The following is a 19,477-nucleotide window of genomic DNA, read 5'->3' as shown; positions in this document are numbered from 1 at the left end:
GAAGGATTGGTACCCACTCCAAGAATACTCGGTTCCTAGAGTGTATTCCCAAAGTTTGATTTTATTTATTTATTTATTTTTACAGCTGGTGCTCGAACGACAACCCTTACAGATATCTGTAAGAGTTGTCATTCGAGCACCAGCTGTAAATAAAAAAAAAAAAAAAACTTTGGGAACAAACTCTAGGAACAGAGTATTCTTGGAGAGGGTACCAATCCTTCCCTTTTTCCCTTTACAGCACCAGCTGTAAAAAAAAAAAAAAAGAAAAAAAAAAAGGGAAGGATTGGTACCCACTCCAACAATACTCTGTTCCTAGAGTTTGTTCCCAAAGTTTGATTTTTTTTTAATACAGCCGGTGCTCGAATGACAACCCTTACAGATAGGGGATTTTTTAAACTTTTTTTTTGTTTTTTTCCATAAAGGTGAACTTTCGCTTTAAAACGTTGCTGGCCTGGCGTCAAACAGATCCCACTAAACGCCTCAGGTAAAACTAGCTGCGAGCCGCTAATCGCCTCCGACTTATCTTCGGGGCGATGTGACAAGGGAGCCGTATATTAACAGCAGCAGCATCTGTCCTCACGATACGATTCCAGGGGACGCAGATTAGCATAAAATCTAATGATGTCAAGAAAGCCTACGTGAAAGAAAGCCATGCGCCGAGGAACTATTGCCGAGCCTGACAGCGGCAGCGCAGTTTAGAGATGCAAATGAAACCATTATGTTCAATAATTATATGAAAATATGAAGAGTTCAGCATGTTTTTTCCAGCCCCGATGGCGGTTAATGGGATGTGCGCTTATGTAAATAACCGCTATTAAAGCTAATGCCAAAAAAACCCTTAATAAATTCATAGTAAAGCTACTGATTTAGGAGGCTTTTTAATGCCGGCAGCGCTCAATTATTAGACAGGAGTGCATTATTACGTTTAAACCTCATTACCGCGGCAAGTCAGCGAAACTCCATCAATTATCTTGCGATAATGAAAATGAGAATTGTTCGAGGTGGGGGGTGGGCAAACGCAAGAAAAAAAAAAAAATATTGCTTCTTGGCAATTTTCTTTGAAAGCGTCACAAAAAAAAAAAAAGTGTGTAGGGGTCGTAAACGTGGCCCTGGCGGAGATTACGTCATTTCTCCAGCAGTTTGTCCAGCCGCGGGACCTTGGGGGTATTTTTTTTTTCGCCAACGACAGTATGTGAGATGATGGAGGAGTTGGCGGCGGAGTCACCGTGTTCAGCATCGCTCATGAAAAATAGAAACAAAATATAAAAAAACGCAATTGCCTAAATGAAATTGGTGGAAATTTTTCGTTGTTTGTTTCTCGGGTGGAACCAGATAGAAAAATTGCAGTAAGAATGTAGAAATACATAAGGGGAGCAAAGAAGAAGGAATAAAAATGTCATATAAAAGAAAAAATATCAAATAAAGAAAATAAAGACTTACAACGCACAATAATTTGCCATGATGTGCAATGTGAAGGAACTTGTCAGGCGGCTAGGTCGCCTGACAAGTCGCCCCCGTGTGAACCGGCTCTTAGGCCAAACTGTATTCCGTTACATTTCTTTGGTGAAAATAACCCAAATCAGTGTTTACTATTCAGGCTGTACGAAAGTTGGAGAGTCCACAAACTATGAGATATATAATCTATATGAGATTCTCTCTCTATATATATATATATATATATATATATATATATATATATATATATATATATATATATATATATATAGAGAGAGAGAGAGAGAGAGATCGAGAGAGAGAGAGATCGAGAGAGAGAGAGATCGAGATCCAAAAGTATTGTGACGCCTGCCTTTACACGCACATGAACTTTAATGGCATCTCAGTCTAAGACCCCTTTCACACTGGAGGCGTTTTTCAGGCGCTACTGCGCTAAAAATAGCACCTGTAAAGCGCCTGAAAAAAGCCTCAGCTGCAAACCCAGTGTGAAAGCCAAAAAGCCTCAGCTGCAAACCCAGTGTGAAAGCCCGAGGGCTTTCACACTGGGGCGCTGCCCTGGCACGGCGTCACAAAAAGTCCTGCAAGCAGCTTCTTTGCAGCGGTGAATACACCGCTCCTCCCCATTGAAAGCAATGGGGCAGCGCTGCTATACTGCCATCAAAGCGCCACCGCAGCGTTTTGCGGGCAGATTTAACCCCTTTTCGGCAGCTAGTGAGGGTTAAAACCGCCCCGCTAAAATTACGGTAAAGAGGCGCTAAAATTAGCGTCGCTTTACCACTGACGCCCGGGGCAGCTCAGTGTGAAGGGGGTCTTAGTCCGTAGGGTTCAATATTGAGTTGGCCCACCCTTTGCAGCTATAACAGCTTCAACTCTTCTGGGAAGGCCGTCCACAAGGTTTAGGAGTGTGTCTATTGGAAGGTTTGACCATTCTTCCAGAAGCACATTTGTGAGGTCAGGCACGGATAATTCATCCCAAAGGTGTTCTATCGGGTTGAGGTCAGGACTCTGTGCAGGTCAGTCAAGTTCCTCCTCCCCAAACTTGGTCATCCATGTCTTTATTGACCTTGCTTTGTGCTCTGGTGTGCAGTCATGTTGGGACAGGAAGGGGCCATCCCCAAAATGTTCCCACAAAGTTGGGAGAATTAAATTGTCCAAAATGTCTGTTTGCTGACGCTTTAAGAGTTCCCTTCCCTGGAACTAAGGAGCCAAGTCCAACACCTAAAAAACAACCCCACACCATAATCCCCCCTCCACCAAATGATTTGGACCAGTGCGGCTTCACAACCTGGTTCCCTACTGCGCATGCGCGAGTCACGCTGCGCGATCCCACTGGTCCCTGCTGTCTTCTGAGACCTGTGTGTCTCCCAGAAGACAGCGGGGGGGCGGAGGAGGAGCCGGACATAGTGTAGATATCCGTGGATACTGCAGCTATCTATGCCCGAAAGTGGGAACAAATACCTGGATTAGACAGGTATCTGCTCTCTGCTCCCCCCTGAAAGGTGCCAAATATGACACCGGAGGGGGGGAGGATTCCGAAAAAGAGGAAGTTCTATTTTTGGGTGGACCCGCGTCCCCCCTCTACCTCTGACCCGCGTCCCCCCTCTACCTCTGACCCGCGTCCCCCCTCTACCTCTGACCCGCGTCCCCCCTCTACCTCGCGTCCCCCCTCTACCTCTGACCCGCGTCCCCCCTCTACCTCTGACCCGCGTCCCCCCTCTACCTCTGACCCGCGTCCCCCCTCTACCTCTGACCCGCGTCCCCCCTCTACCTCTGACCCGCGTCCCCCCTCTACCTCTGACCCGCGTCCCCCCTCTACCTCTGACCCGCGTCCCCCCTCTACCTCTGACCCGCGTCCCCCCTCTACCTCTGACCCGCGTCCCCCCTCTACTTCTGACCAGTGTCCCCTCTAAAATGATCACTGAATTGGGCCCCATAGATTTCCATTGCATTTATAAAATGGAGCGGACACCAGAACTAGAGGAGCTCACTGACCAGAAGCATGGAGCTGAAGGTACCATTGTGCACAGCTTTACCGTAGGTGTAATTAATGAATTCCACGATCATTACCCTCCTACTACACTTTCCGGTTAAAAGAAAGAAGTAATTTTAACTGGTTAAATGAGTTCTTAATCCACCAATTAAAATGAACAAAACCCAGTTCTGCTCATTGTGTGGGTGAGCACAGCAAAATAGTTTAATTAGGCAACATGGGAATCGGGGTCTGTACCGGGGGGGGGGGGGGGGGGTCCGAGTCATTCTGTTCAATGTTCATCCATCAGGCAAAGCACCATCCTAAACATCAGATACTCAAAGCGCAACTAAACCTAAAAACAAATTTCAATATATTGCCACTTACCAGTCCTTAAAGTGTTACTAAACCCACAACAGTAAAATCAATGTGTATATGCAGTAAATCATGCTTGTTATACTCACTGTGGAAACTAAGGGGTTAATCCTCCGCATTGTGTAAAAAGGCCTGTCTTCTCTAATCCTCCCCTTCTTCCACAGTCCCCAATACATCTCCTGATAGTACAGAGCCTGGGGGGGCACTCTGTACATGCTCCATTTGGTGTGTATTACTAGAGTGTATTTTTTGGGGGGGAGGGTGCATGTGATCAGCACAGGGCCAATCAGCACTGTCCAGACAGAGGGTCAGGGGTCATGAAGCCTCATAGGACAATCAGAGGGGAATGTAAACTCCTCCTACAAGCTTTAACCAGACACTGATAGAAGTCATAAGACTGCCATATTACTGCTGATAAGCAAAGGTATTTAGCAGTTTATATTTACTAAAATAATTGCATTTCCATGTTGTGTGTTCTGTGGGAGACATAGGGTTGCCCCCTCATCCCTTTAAACCCGAACACATATGAATTACACAGGTCCTGTGGCTAATTTAATGCAGATAAGGCACCAATTGTGTTTAATTACCACCTTAATCAGCCACAGAGCCTGTGTAATTAATATGTGTTCGGGTTTAAAAGGGATGAGGTGGCAACCCTAGGGAGACCAGATATAGTGAATGCATGCTCCTGGGTTTAGTAACGCTTTAAATGTGGTGGCTGCATTCGTTTTCTTTTTTTCCCCCACCTGGTTATTCTACCAGGACAGGTCCAGTTGTCTGCACTGGAACACACTGCACTGGTGTGAACTGGCCAGCAACTCAAAAGCTTCTCTATAGAAAATATTTGAGCAGTACAGCAATATTATCATCCAAAAATACTGACGCGTTTCGGCCTTAAGCAAAAGCTTTTGATAAAGGCCGAAACACATCAGTATTTTGGATGATGTTATTGCTGTAATGCTAAAATAAATATTTTCTATGGAGAAGCTGTCGAGTTGCCGGCCTGTACTTTCTATGGATCTTTTGTGAGCTTAAATTAGCCAGAGCACCGACTACTCTACACACCAACTATACTATATAGTGCTAGAGCTTGGGTGAGTTTTTCTCTTACTGGTGTGAACCAGGGCCATTGAAATCCAAACACTGTCCATTTAGTCCACCACTGTCCACCAGATGCAACTCAGATGCACTGGGCTGCATCTGGTGTGAACCAGCCCTTAGTATACAGATGATCATCCCTGGAACGCAATCAGCTTACTATATGTCCAGGGGCGATCATCAGTCCCCAACTGCAGACAATTGCCCCATGTGCAATTACAATCAAATACCCGAGGGCAGCTGCGACTGCTGTCAGTCATTGATTTTTTTGATTTTTCTGCGACTACCAACCTCAACCTGTGAACCCAGCCACGGGAATACGCTGCATTCTTGGCACACCTGTGGCATAAATACCATCTGAGGCCTAAAAGGACTTTTCGGTTGCAGAAACATTTTAGACGGCACGCCAACTACATCTACTTTTTTCATTTAGGGCCGGTTCACATTAGAACACGGTGCAGAAAAACACATTGCCCATTTATTGTTAGTGGCACCCCAAACAACGTAAATGCAGAGCACTTGGGGCACCAAATCACAAGATGACGCAGTATCAAGTGATCTGGTGCAGAACTTTTTTTTTTTTTAGTGGTTCTAAACGCACTTCCGCCCCACATCCAAATGGAAGAAAACCACCTGGCTTTCAGGAAAAAAAACTCAAGACCTTCCTCTTCTAGAAGCTGACAACACCAAACGCATTAGCGCCTTAAGGGGGGGGGATTCAGTTCGCATTTGCAGCGGTTTATAAATTTTTCATTCAATCATTCATAAAGCCTAAAAGGTTTTTATTTACCTTAAAACCTTTTGTCCTGGAGCTCCCCCCCCCCCCTCCTCCTTTTCCTGATCGGAGCCTGATTCGATCCAGCGATGTGCATCTCCTTCTGCGGTCTCTCTCTGTTCATTGGACAGACTGATAGCAGCGGGAGCGATTGGCTCCAGCTGCTGTCAATCAAATCTGGTGACACGGGAGTGGGGTCAATGGATGCAGCAGCGGGACTCGGGATTAACGCACGGGTGCTTTCCCTGGGGGGCACAGATGAAGAGGAAGGGCCTGGAGCGCCCGCGGGGAACCCCGAAGAGGAGGACCGGGGCTGCCCTGTGCACAGAGCAGCCATGTATAGGCATGTTTGTTATTTTAATTGTACAAAAAAAAAAAAAAAAAACAAACACAACAGAAGGTTTATAAATCACCTTAAATATTGCATGCACTACTTTCTCACGTTCCGGTGCGATTTCAACCCATTCAAGCAAAATCAAAACTGAACACGTTCCTGTGCGATTCCGGTGTGAACTGTCCCTTAATATGAGAACCTGATACAAAGAGTTGACAATATGGATCCTTTAAGATCCTCTGCATCATCATTGGTTACATGACCCCACACTGGACAAATTCCTGACTCATATTTATAGAGAAGACCATCTCCGTTCTTTAATTTCCCTTAAAGTGGTTGTAAACCCTCACATATACCCAGTGAAGTGACTGGCTTCAGGTGAGACACAGATATGAAACAAATCCTCCTACATAAGTTGTACATGTCTATCTGCAGTCTTCTAGTCATCCGTTCAAAGTCCAGAATTTATAAAGCTTGTCTGAGCTGTCAGAAAGAAGGTGGAGAGCTTAAAGGGGTTGTAAATGTTCATGTTTTTTTTTTTTTTCAACTTAATGCATCCTATGCGTTAAGGTGAAAAAACACCTGTCAGTGACCGACCCCCCAGCCCCCCCGTTTTACTTACCTGACCCCTGGATCTTGACCCACGGGGACGCGCTGTCTCTGTCTGGGGTTCTCAGCTGTTGATTGGATTGATAGCAGTGCAGCGATTGGTTCCTGCTGCTGTCAATCAAATCCAATGACGCGAGCACTGGGGGGGTGGGGCCAAATCCTGCTTTCGGCCTCTATGGATGCCAAATGCTGGACTCGGGAGCGCGCCCGCAAGGTAACCCCCCCCAGGAGAGCGCTTCTCCCAGGGGGGTTATCTGATGCTGGGATGGACCCGCGAGAGCTAAGGGACCCCAGAAGAGGAGGTTCGGGGCCACTCTGTGCAAAACGAGCTGCACAGTGGAGGCAAGTATGATATGTTTGTTATTTTAAAAAAAAAAACAAACCCTTACAATCACTTTAACCGGTTCCCGACCGGCGCACGCCGATGTACGTCGGCAGAATGGCACGACTGGGCAAATGGGCGTACCTGTACGTCCATTTGAATTCCCCGCCGTGCCATTGCGTGCGTGCGCCGGCCGGGAGCTCCGTGAGTCGGGTCGCGGGTCCCGCGGACTCGATCGCCACGGGGATACCCGCGATCGCCTCACGGAGAGGACGAAAGGGGAGATGCCGTTGTAAACAGCATCTCCCCATTCTGCCTAGTGACAGTGTCACTCGATCTCTGCTCCCTGTCATCGGAGCAGAGATCAGTGACGTCACACATACAGCCCATCCTCCTGACAGTTAGTAATCACCCTAGGACACACTTAACCCCTCCCCGCCCCCTAGTGGTTAACCCCTTCACTGCCATTTACACAGTAATCAGTGCATTTTTAATTGCACTGATCGCTGTATAAATGACAATGGTCTCAAAAATGTGTCAAAAATGTCCGACATGTCCGCCATAACATCGCAGTCACAATAAAAATCGCTGATCGCCGCCATTACTAGTAACAAAAAAAATTATTATTAATAAAAATGCCATAAAACTATCCCCTATTTAGTAAACGCTATAACGTTTGCGCAAACCAATTATTAAACGCTTATTGCGATTTTTTTTTACCAAAAATATGTACAAGAATACGATCAGCCTAAACTGAGGAAAAAAATGTTTTTTGATATATTTTTGGGGGGATATTTATTATAGCAAAATGTAAAACATAATGCGTTTTTTTCAAAATTGTCGCTCTTATTTTGTTTATAGCGCAAAAAATAAAAACCACAGAGGTGATCAAATACCACCAAAAGAAAGCTCTATTTGTGAGAAAAAAAGGACGTCAATTTTGTTTGGGAGACACGTTGCACGAACGCACAATTGTCAGTTAAAGCGACGCAGTGCCGAATCGCAAAAAACGCACTGGTCAGGAAGGGGGTAAAATCTTCCGGGGCTGAAGTGGTTAAAGTGGCGGTAAACCCGATTCATGCTATTTAAGCTGGGCACATATCTGCAGTGTTTTCTTATCTCTCTTCTGTCCATTCTTCTGTTATCAGCATGATAACTCCTGACAAGTTCTGTCAACTGAGATAAAGGCAATGGAGATTTGTGTTAGGGAGGATGCTATTAAATTAAAGATTAGCAGAGTGCTTAACTATTCAACCAACAGTTCTGAAAGCCTCTACCTATGAGGAGAAGGGGGTGTGCGCCTTTCCTCCAATCAGCTGTCTTGGCTGTATGCCCAGGCTTCACTGCAGTGCTGAACAGGAAGAAAAAAATCTCCAAAACACATCTGAACTTTCTAAACCGTATACATAAAGCTGAAGACAGCAGATATACATGTAAAACTTATGTAGGGAGATTTGTTTCATCTTTGTGTATCATCTGAGGCTGTTCACTTCACTGGGTATATGTGAGGGGTTACATCCATTTTAAAGTGGTTGTAAAACCTTGTGTGTGATATTTACCTATTGGTAAGCCTAGAATAAGACTTACCTATAGGTAATGGAAATATCTCCTAAACGTGCGCCCGGGTACCATCCAATTTGGCCTAAAAAGACACTTTGAATGGATCCGGTCGCATAGCTTGCCCCAGCAAGGAATATTCCAGTGGAGCTCAGCATAGTACATCTTTACTTGTGACCAACACCTAAGACACTGGCGAAAAAAAAAAAAAAAAACAGTACTCCCAGTAGTGGGAAGGGTTATATAGGGAGTGGACTTCCTGTCTTAGGGTGTGCCAGTGTCCATCACCTGCAGGTGGCCTATAACGCACATAGTAACTACTATGTTTGAGGATGTCCTACAGATGCTCAATAGGGTTTAGGTCTGGAGACATGCTTGGCCAGTCCATCACCTTTACCCTCAGCTTCTTTAGCAAGGCAGTGGTCACCTTGGAGGTGTGTTTGGATTGAGACAAGTACACACTATAGAGGGATATTCTTTGATAAATTGGGTTCTTGCTAGAGGGTATACATGTTCACAGTCATGGTGGTATATCCTGCCTTTAACAAAAGGTAAGCCGTACCCCACCGAAACATTGACATTTTTTAAATTTGGTAATTGTCTCCCGCTGTTCACGTCTATTTGAATAAGGCCGTAGTATAGAGTGTAGGCTCGTTGTAAGGTGTCACCCCTTTGCGAAGGATCAAGCTCAGGACAACCCAATTAAAAACGTAAAACGGCAAATCAGAGGCATTGTGCGGTTCGCCACTCTTACAGAAAGCGCTGGTGTTCTGCGGGAGGAAGATGGGAAATTCGTGTTGACAAATGTAGATTTCACAGAGGAAACCACGGCACAAACAGCTGGATGGCAGTTTCCTCCCGCACGCAGCCACCGACCCATGCTGATAAGTCACGCTATGGAATGGAGACACATGCAGACTTATTCCTCTCCATAAATTAGAATAATTATATCCGAGAGTCGTACAGATGTAGGGTGAGAAAAAAGGGGGGGGGTAACAAATGAAAATAAAAAGGATATCTTCCCTCTCTGTGGCGATGAGTTTGTTCTGCGCCTCCAAATGCCGGATCTTCTTCTCGAAGGATTCATGCTCGGTCTTCAGACGTTCCTCTGTTACCTCCTTCTCCTCGCTCACCCTGGAAGGCCACAGAGAGTTCATATGACAGGGAACAAGTAACAAACTGGCAACGCTATAGTATTTTAGATCTTCATAACAAAAATATTTCTATCTACCCTTTTAATACACCAGTTTATGCAGGAGCAGAACAGGGAACATTGATATGGCATCACAGGAAATGGTCCTGCTCAGGTCCAACATGGAGGAGAAGAAGCCACACACAAACATTTAATATGACACTACTATTCACACAAGCTTCTAAAATACCCCATTTGTATTTTAGCATACATATACAGTATCTCACAAACGTGAGTACACCCCTCACATTTTTGTAAATATTTTATTCTATCTTTTCATGTGACAACACTGAAGAAATGACACTTTGCTACAATGTAAAGTAGTGAGTGTACAGCTTGTATAACAGTGTAAATTTGCTGTCCCCTCAAAATAACTCAACACACAGCCATTAATATCTAAACCGCTGGCAACAAAAGTGAGTACACCCCTTAAGTGAAAAGGTCCAAATTGGGCCCAATTAGCCATTTTCCCTCCCCGGTGTCATGTGACTCGTCAGTGTTACAAGGTCTCAGGTGTGAATGGGGAGCAGGTGTGTTAAATTTGGTGTTATCGCTCTCACTCTCTCATACTGGTCACTGGAAGTTCAACATGGCACCTTGATGGCAAAGAACTCTCTGAGGATCTGAAAAAAAGAATTGTTGCTCTACATAAAGATGGCCTAGACTATAAGAAGATTGCCAAGACCCTGAAACTGAGCTGCAGCACGGTGGCCAAGACCATACAACACAATACATACAGGCCTCGCCATGGTTGACCAAAGAAGTTGAGTGCATGTGCTCAGCGTCATATCCAGAGGTTGTCTTTGGAAAATAGATGTATGAGTGCTGCCAGCATTGCTGCAGAGGTTGAAGGGGTGGGGGGGGTTCAGCCTGTCAGTGCTCAGAACATACGCCACACACTGCATAAAATTGGTCTGCATGGCTGTCGTCCCAGAAGGAAGCCTCTTCTAAAGATGATAAGAAAGCCCACAATTTGCTGAAGACAAGCAGACTTCGGACATGGATTACTGGAACCATGTCCTGTGGTCTGATGAGACCAAGATAAACTTATTTGGTTGAGATGGTGTGAAGCGTGTGTGGCGGCAACCAGGTGAGGAGTACAAAGACAAGTGTGTCTTGCTTAAAGTCAAGCATGGTGGTGGGAGTGTCATGGTCTGGGGCTGCATGAGTGCTGCCACCACTAGGGAGCTACAGATCATTGAGGGGACCATGAATGCCAACATGTACTGTGACATACTGAAGCAGAGCATGATCCCCTCCCTTCAGAGACTGGGCCACAGGGCAGTATTCCAACATAACGACCCCAAACACTCCTCCAAGATGACCACTGCCTTGCTAAAGAAGCTGAGGGTAAAGGTGATGGACAGTCCAAGCATGTCTCCAGACCTAAACCCTATTGAGCATCTGTGGGGCATCCTCAAACAGAAGAGGGAGGAGCGCAAGGTCTCTAACATCCACCAGCTCCGTGATGTCGTCATGGAGGAGTGGAAGAGGACTCCAGTGGCAACCTGTGAAGCTCTGGTGAACTCCATGCCCAAGAGGGTTAAGGCAGTGCTGGAAAATAATGGTGGCCACACAAAATATTGACACTTTGGGGCCAATTTGGACATTTTCACTTAGGGGTGTACTCACTTTTGTTGCCAGCGGTTTAGACATTAAAGCGGGGGTCCACCTATCTATCGTTTTTTTTTTTAGTTCATTCACAAACTTTTCCTCTCAGCATTACATACTCACATATTGTGTGTAATATGTCCGCCTGTGTCAGATTTCGTTGGAAAGAATAACTTATATTATTCACTGCAGGCGGTTTCCATCTTTATTGTGGGCATTTGAAGCCCACAAGCATTTATTTCCTGGATGTGGTGAATGCTGTGCTCCCAGCATTCACCGCTCGTTCCCGCACATGCTCAGTGGCATCCTGGGAAGCCTGAGACTAGCTCCCAGGAGTCTGGGAGAGGCTAGAAACACACCTACTCCCACGGGAGGAGAACCAGGAAGTGCAAAAAGGAATAGAAAAATAAAAGGTAATTACGGCGATTTAAATTTTTTTAAATGGCATGTCAGCATCTAGGCAAGGAAGAGAATACATACAGATATTATTCAAAATTTGGGTGGAACCCCGCTTTAATGGCTGTGTGTTGAGTTATTTTGAGGGGAAAAGCAAATTTACACTGTTATACAAGCTGTACACTCACTACTTTACATTGTAGCAAAGTGTCATTTCTTCAGTGTTGTCACATAGTTACATAGTAGGTGAGGTTGAAAAAAGACACACGTCCATCAAGTCCAACCTATGTGTGTGATTATGTGTCAGTATTACCTTACATATCCCTGTATGTTGCGGTCATTCAGGTGATTATCTAATAGTTTCTTGAAGCTATCAATGCTCCCCGCTGAGACCACCGCCTGTGGAAGGGAATTCCACATTCTTACCGCTCTTACAGTAAAGAACCCTCTACGTAGTTTAAGGTTAAACCTCTTTTCTTCTAATTGTAATGAGTGGCCCCGAGTCTTATTAAACTCTCTTCTGCGAAAAAGTTTTATCCCTATTGTGGGGTCACCAGTACAGTATTTGTAAATTGAAATCATATCCCCTCTCAAGCGTCTCTTCTCCAGAGAGAATCAGTTCAACACTCGCAACCTTTCCTCATAACTAAGATCCTCCAGACCCTTTATTAGCTTTGTTGCCCTTCTTTGTACTCGCTCCATTTCCAGTACATCCTTCCTGAGGACTGGTGCCCAGAACTGGACAGCATACGCCAGGTGCGGCCGGACCAGAGTCTTGTAGAGCGGGAGAATTATCGTTTTATCTCTGGAATTGATCCCCCTTTTAATGCATGCCAATATTCTGTTTGCTTTATTAGCAGCAGCTTGGCATTGCATGCCATTGCTGAGCCTATCATCTACTAGGACCCCCAGGTCTTTTTCCATCCTAGATTCCCCCAGAGGTTCTCCCCCCAGTGTATAGATTGCATTCATATTTTTGCCACCCAAATGCATTATTTTACATTTTTCTACATTGAACCTCATTTGCCATGTAGTTGCCCACCCCATTAATTTGTTCAGGTCTTTTTGCAAGGTTTCCACATCCTGCGGAGAAGTTATTGCCCTGCTTAGCTTAGTATCGTCTGCAAATACAGAGATTGAACTGTTTATCCCATCCTCCAGGTCGTTTATGAACAAATTAAACAGGATTGGTCCCAGCACAGAACCCTGGGGAACCCCACTACCCACCCCTGACCATTCTGAGTACTCCCCATTTATCACCACCCTCTGAACACGCCCTTGTAGCCAGTTTTCAATCCATGTACTCACCCTATGGTCCATGCCAACGGACCCTATTTTGTACAGTAAACGTTTATGGGGAACTGTGTCAAATGCTTTTGCAAAATCCAGATACACCACGTCTACGGGCCTTCTTTTATCTAGATGGCAACTCACCTCCTCATAGAAGGTTAATAGATTGGTTTGGCAAGAACGATTCTTCATGAATCCATGCTGATTACTGCTAATGATATCGGTCTTATTACTAAAATCTTGTATATAGTCCCTTATCATCCCCTTCAAGATTTTACATACTATTGATGTTAGGCTAACTTGTCTGTAATTCCCAGGGATGTTTTTTGGGCCCTTTTTAAATATTGGTGCTACATTGGCTTTTCTCCAATCAGCTGGTACCATTCCAGTCAATAGACTGTCTGTAAAAATTAGGAACAACGGTCTGGCAATCACCTGACTGAGTTCCCTAAGTACCCTCGGATGCAAGCCATCTGGTCCCAGTGATTTATTAATGTTAAGTTTCTCAAGTCTAATTTTAATTCCGTCCTCTGTTAACCATGGAGGTGCTTCCTGTGATGTGTCATGAGGATAAACACTGCAGTTTCGGTTACTGAAGCCCCCCGATTCACTCGTGAAGACTGAGGAGAAGAATAAATTCAATACCTTCGCCATCTCCCCATCCTTTGTAACCAGATGTCCTTCCTCATTCTTTATGGGGCCAATATGGTCTGTCCTCCCTTTTTTACTGTTTACATACTGAAAGAATTTCTTGGGATTTTTTTTGCTCTCCTCCGCTATGTGTCTTTCATGTTCTATCTTAGCCGTCCTAATTGAACCCTTACATTTCTTATTGCATTCTTTATAAAGTCTGAATGCTGAGGATGATCCCTCAACCTTGTATTTTTTGAAGGCCTTCTCCTTTGCTTTTATATGCATTTTTACATTGGAGTTAAGCCATCCAGGATTTTTGTTCGCTCTTTTAAATTTATTACCCAATGGGATACATTGGCTAATGCCCTTATTTAATATGCTCTTAAAGCAAACCCATCTCTCCTCCGTATTCTTTGTTCCTAATATTTTATCCCAATTTATGCCTTGTAGTTTAGGGAAGTTGGCTCTTTTGAAATTCAGTGTCTTTGTATTCCCTATGTTTCCTATTTGTGTGATTTATACTGAAACTAATTGACCTGTGATCGCTGTTACCTAAATTGCACCGTATTTCCACATCTGTGATCAGGTCTGTATTGTTGGTAATTAGTAGATCCAGTAATGTTTTATTTCTAGTTGGTGCGTCTACCATCTGACCCATAAAACTGTCCTGCAAGACATTAAGGAACTGGCGAGCCTTAAATGAAAAGATAGAATAAAATAGTTACAAAAATGAGGGGTGTACTCACTTTTGTGAGATACTGTATACATACATACAGTATACACACACTTTTAAAAAAAACAAAGAGGATCCCAAGCAAACTCAAGCTAGCCTGCAAAAAACAAATACACAGATTAGAAAATGAAGAAACACACTGCAACCCACCTCAAGGTAGCCTGCACTGATCTGTGGGGATGAATGCAAGTTACCATGCATGGTATTAACAAGCCATGTGATGGGGAAGGCTGCCTTGTTAAAAAAGGAGAACCTGATACATGTCCCTTCAGAGGAAAGTGACTGGGTCTATGCAAAGTCCACCTCCAAAAAAACCTTACACCTACTTTACCAATGCTCCCACGCCCATCCTTTTCCCATTGCAACCACCACCAACGCTCCCCCATAAGTCCTTTTTCCATTGCAATTACTACCAACTACCCCTTGTCAAACCTTTTTCTATTGCAACAATGACAAGCACACTCCCGCCAATCTTTTTCCATTGCAGCAACCGACGTTCCCCTGCCAAACTTTTTTCAATTGCAACCACCCCTAACGCTCCCTCTTCGATCCTTTTCCATTGCAACCACCACCACTCCTCTGCCAATACTTTTTTTTACTGCAACAACCAAGGCTCCTCCACCAATCCTTTTTCCACTGCAATCACCAACTTCCCCACACCAATTATTTTTCCATTGCAACCACCATCAACGCTTCCCCATCAGTCCTTTTTCTATTGAAATAACTACCAACTCCCCCTTGCCAATCCTTTTTCTATTCCAACCACCCCCAACGCTCCCTCGTCGATCCTTTTTCCATTGCAACCACCTCCACCACCACCACCACCAACTCCTCCTCCTCCTCTGCCAATCCTTTTTTTTTTTTTTTTTTTTTTTTTTTACTGCAACCACCAACGTTCCTCCACCAATCCTTTCCATTGCAATCATCAATTATTTTTCCATGGCAATCACCACCAATGTTCCCCTGCCAATCCTTTCTTTATTGCAACAATGACTGACGCACCCCGACCAATCCTTATTCCATTGCAACCACCGCCGCTTCGCTGCCAATCCTTTTTTCACTGCAACCAACAACGCTCACCCACCATACCTTCTTCCATTGCAACCACCACACGATGTCAGGGCAGAAGCAGTGCTTGTGCCCGAGCACTTCATTATGGAGGAGATCCCATGCTCCCTCATACTTGGCTGGAAGCACTTAACATTTTTGAAAAGCCACAAATGGAGGAGCGTGGGAACCCCGAGTGGGTCTCTTAGTAGTCAGATTTTGATCGCTGGCTCAACAAAAGTAATCTCAAGGGCAATGAGGACTCTTTAGCCCAGAGTGCATATCCAGCAATGAACAAAGAGGATCCCCAGCAAACTCAAGCTAGCCAGCAAAAAAAACAAAAACAAACACAGTACACCTCAATGTAGCCTGCATTGATCTGTGGAGATGAATGCAAGTCACCATGCATGGTATGAACAAGCCATGTGATGGGGAAGGCTGCCTTGGGAGAACCCGATATCTGTGCAAAGCCCACCCCCAAACCAGTTTACACCTACTTCACCAACGCTCCTTTTTCCATTGCAACCACCACCGATTCCCCACCAATCCTTTCTTCAATTGCAATCACCAACCCCCCCCCCCCCCCCCCCTCCACCCATAAATCCTTTTTCCATTGCAACCACCATCAGCACTCCTCTATCAGTCTTTTTTCCATTGCAGTCACCAGCTCCCCCTTGCCAATCCTTTTTCAATTGCAACAATGACTAAACACTCCCGCCAATCTTTTCTTCCATTGCAGCAATTAACGCTCTCCTGTCAAGCCTTTTTCCATTGGAAAAAAGACCACGCACCACCGCCAATCTGTTTTACCATTGCAACAACAAACGCTGCCCCGCCAATCTTTTTTTCCAATGCAACCACCCCTAACGCTCCCTCGTTGGTCCTTTTTCCATTGCAACCACCACCACTCCTCTGCCAATCCTTGTTTCACTGCAACCACCAACTCTCCCCATCATTTCTTCTTCCACTGCAACCACCACACAATGTCAAGGTAGTAACAGTGCTTGTGCCTGAGCACTTCATTATAGAGGAGATCCCATGCTCCCCTATACCTGGAAGCACTAAGCATTTTTCAGTAGCCACAAAATGAGATGCAGTGGGAGCGCTAACTGGGCAAGGTGACAGGTTCTCTTAGTCAGATTTTGGTCGCTGGCTCCAGAATAAATTCCCAACAAAAGTTATCTAGAGAGCGATGAGGCCTCTTTAGCCTAGTGTGCTTATCCAGCAATGAACAGGTTAAGGACTGTGCGCCATTCTCAGGAATCCTATAGACGCCACTACAAAAACACCTGGCGCCCAAAGCAGAAGGGCATCTGAATGCTAAGCACTTCAACAAAAGCAATGATTTCTTTATGGAGTTAGCATGTCACTTAATGGTGCATTTTATTGCTAACTAAATATTAAGCAGAGAGTTAATAGAGTGAGAGATGGCCGGGCCTCACCATCTATTGCGCTTTAGATGCTCAGCCTAACTCCCCAATCTAAATGAGATCATTTCAACTGTGCGCCTCTGTATCCAACATGGAAGCACAATAACTCAGAACGGGTATTAAGCGGAGCGATCCATCACGCCCGCTTCTCTCACCACCTGTTTCAGCAAAGCGTGCCGAGAAAGATCAATTACATGCTAAATATGGGCACAGGAGCAACCTGTCTTACCCGCTGACAGGCCAATATTAGCACTCTAATGCGTTATTTGACATTTTTGCCCAAATCTAGGTCATCCTCACGCTCCCCGGGTCTAGACACAATCCTTCATAGGATGCTGCGGACAGGAACACCAATAAGGGCAACAGCAAACTTCCCCTGGAAACTTGATGTTAAAAGCTGTGCTCTAGCCAGGGGGCTGACAACCCAGGGGAGAAAAAAGGAAAAGGAAAAAAAAAGGGAAAAAAGAAAAAAAAAAAAAAAAAAAGTGAAAAGAAAAAATGAAGAGGGAAAAGAAAAAATGAAGAGGGAAAAGAAAAAAAGGAGAGGGAAAAGAAAAAGAAAAAAAGAAGAGGGAAAGGAAAAAGAAAAAAAGCAGAATAAAAGAAGAAGAGGGAAAAGAAAAAAAGGACAACGAGGGAAAAGAAAAAAGGAAAAGGAAAGGAAAAAAGAAAAAAGAAAAAAGGAAAAAGGAAAAAGGAAAAAAGGAAAAAGGAAAAAAGAAAAAGGAAAAAGGAAAAAGGAAAAAGGAAAAAGAAACAAGCTTTTGTAGACCCCTGCAATACATGCACATTTCCCCATGTTTTACCCTCTTACTAGTGGGCACTTTTTCCCTCTTCCTGCCCAGGCCAATTTTCAGCACTTTTACACTTTGAATGACAATTGCGCAGTCATGCAACGCTGTACCCAAATGAAATTTTTATCATTGTATTTAATTGTATGGTATTTAATCACTGCTGGGTTTTTCATTTTTTGCGAAAAAAAAAAAAAAAAGTTTTAGTTTGTCAGAAATTTTTACAAATAAGTAATTTTTCTCCTTCACTGATGGACAATGATAGGTGGCACTGACTGGCATCCCTGATGGGCACAGATTGGCATCACAGATGGTCAATGACTGGCATTACTGGGCACTGTTGGGGTTGCACTGATGATCAGTACCCCGATTACCTGTACAGGTAACCCCTGCAATAAGATGCCGCTGATCTGCTCTTCTCTCCTTACACTCTGTCAGTGTGAGGCGAGGAGAGCCGATTACCGGAACTTCCATGTTTACATGTGATCGGCTGTGATTGGACACAGCCGATCACATGGGTAAAGAGCCACGTCATCAGCTCTTTACCGAGATCAGGATCGTGCCGATTCCCAGGGACACAGTGCGCTGGCGATTGCCACACTGTGCGCCCCCGCGGGAGCGCAATTGTGGTGAGAACGGGGCGACGTCATATGACGTCATCCCAGAACGAGAGGGGGATCTAGCACACCGTCATTTGACTATACAGCGGGCGGGAGGTGGTTAAACAACTGCAAGTGCAGAAGAATAACTACTGGATGTGCCAGAAATATGGTTGGCACCCAACTTCCTCTGACATGACAACACAGTTGGGGGAATTTACTAAAACCGAGGCAGACAGAACCTGGAGCACCTGTGCATGGCAACAATAAGTTTGCTCAGTTAAAAGTTCCAGTTTTTTTTGCACACGTTTAAAAATAATAATTTTAGGCCTGAGGATTACTCAAATACCCCAAATGTTACATTTCCTGAAAGCAGACACCCTGGAGAACAAAATGGTGATAGTTTAGTTCCAATTATTATAATTACCATTTGTGCAATGGTTTAAGTGCAAAATTTCCTAAAAAAAAAAAAAAATACACTAAAAAGGTTAAAGGAGTTGTAAAGGTTCGCGTTTTTTCACCTTAATGCATCCTATGCATCAAGGTGAAAAAACATTACTTACCTGAACCCTCGAACTTGTCCAATGGGGACGCGCTGTCTCTCCCCCCGTGGATCTCGGCTCTTGATTGGATAGATTGATAGCAGCGCAGCCATTGGCTCCCGGTGCTGTCGATCAAATCCAATGACACGGGGGAGGGGCCGAGTCATGCATTTGGCCTCTAGGGATGCCGAATGCTGGACTCGGGAGCGCATCCGCAAGGTAACCCCCCCGGAGAGTGCTTCTCCCAGGGGGTTATCTCATGTGGGGAGGAGCCGGGAGAGCCACTGAGGGACCGCAGAAGAGGATATTCGGGGCCACCCTGTGCAAAACGAGCTACACAGTGGGGGTAAGTATATGTTTGTTATTTAAAAAAAAAAAAAAATGAACATTTAGTATCACTTTAAATGTAGAGCTCAGAAACGCAACATTTTACCCAATTGTATGGTAAAATATAAAAGATGAGGTTGTCCCGAAAAACATTGGGTTAGAATTTTTACTTCCCCATTCAGCAGTAAGAGTGGATTGGAGGCAGTGGGGGAGGCACCCCCCCCCCAACATAGGTAAAGGAAGGAAGGAATGTGCAGAGCTGTACTGTGACTAGACAAGCTCTCTGCTAATCAATTTATAGCAACCTTCCGGACACAAAATTTCAGGCTGGTTTTATCTTGGTTGTTGGAGAACTTGATCACAGAGCAACGAAACAGCAGAAGGAGAGAGAT

The 19,477-nt window shown here is 44.7% G+C and overlaps 1 protein-coding gene across 2 annotated transcripts in view; it reads right to left on the bottom strand.

Moving 5' to 3' along the window:
* Positions 1 to 19,477, bottom strand: part of KIAA1328 (KIAA1328 ortholog) — a 289,603-nt gene that overhangs the window by 226,003 nt on the left and 44,123 nt on the right. For both annotated transcript variants that reach the window (XM_073618414.1, XM_073618423.1), the window contains exon 5: positions 9,513 to 9,628. In XM_073618414.1, coding sequence (XP_073474515.1) covers positions 9,513 to 9,628 — 116 coding nt within the window. The remainder of the gene's footprint in view (positions 1 to 9,512; positions 9,629 to 19,477) is intronic.

Source organism: Aquarana catesbeiana, linkage group LG01, assembly GCF_042186555.1.
Source record: "Aquarana catesbeiana isolate 2022-GZ linkage group LG01, ASM4218655v1, whole genome shotgun sequence".
NCBI classification, from domain to species: Eukaryota; Metazoa; Chordata; class Amphibia; order Anura; family Ranidae; genus Aquarana; species Aquarana catesbeiana.
This window is presented reverse-complemented; position numbering and strand designations above follow the sequence as displayed.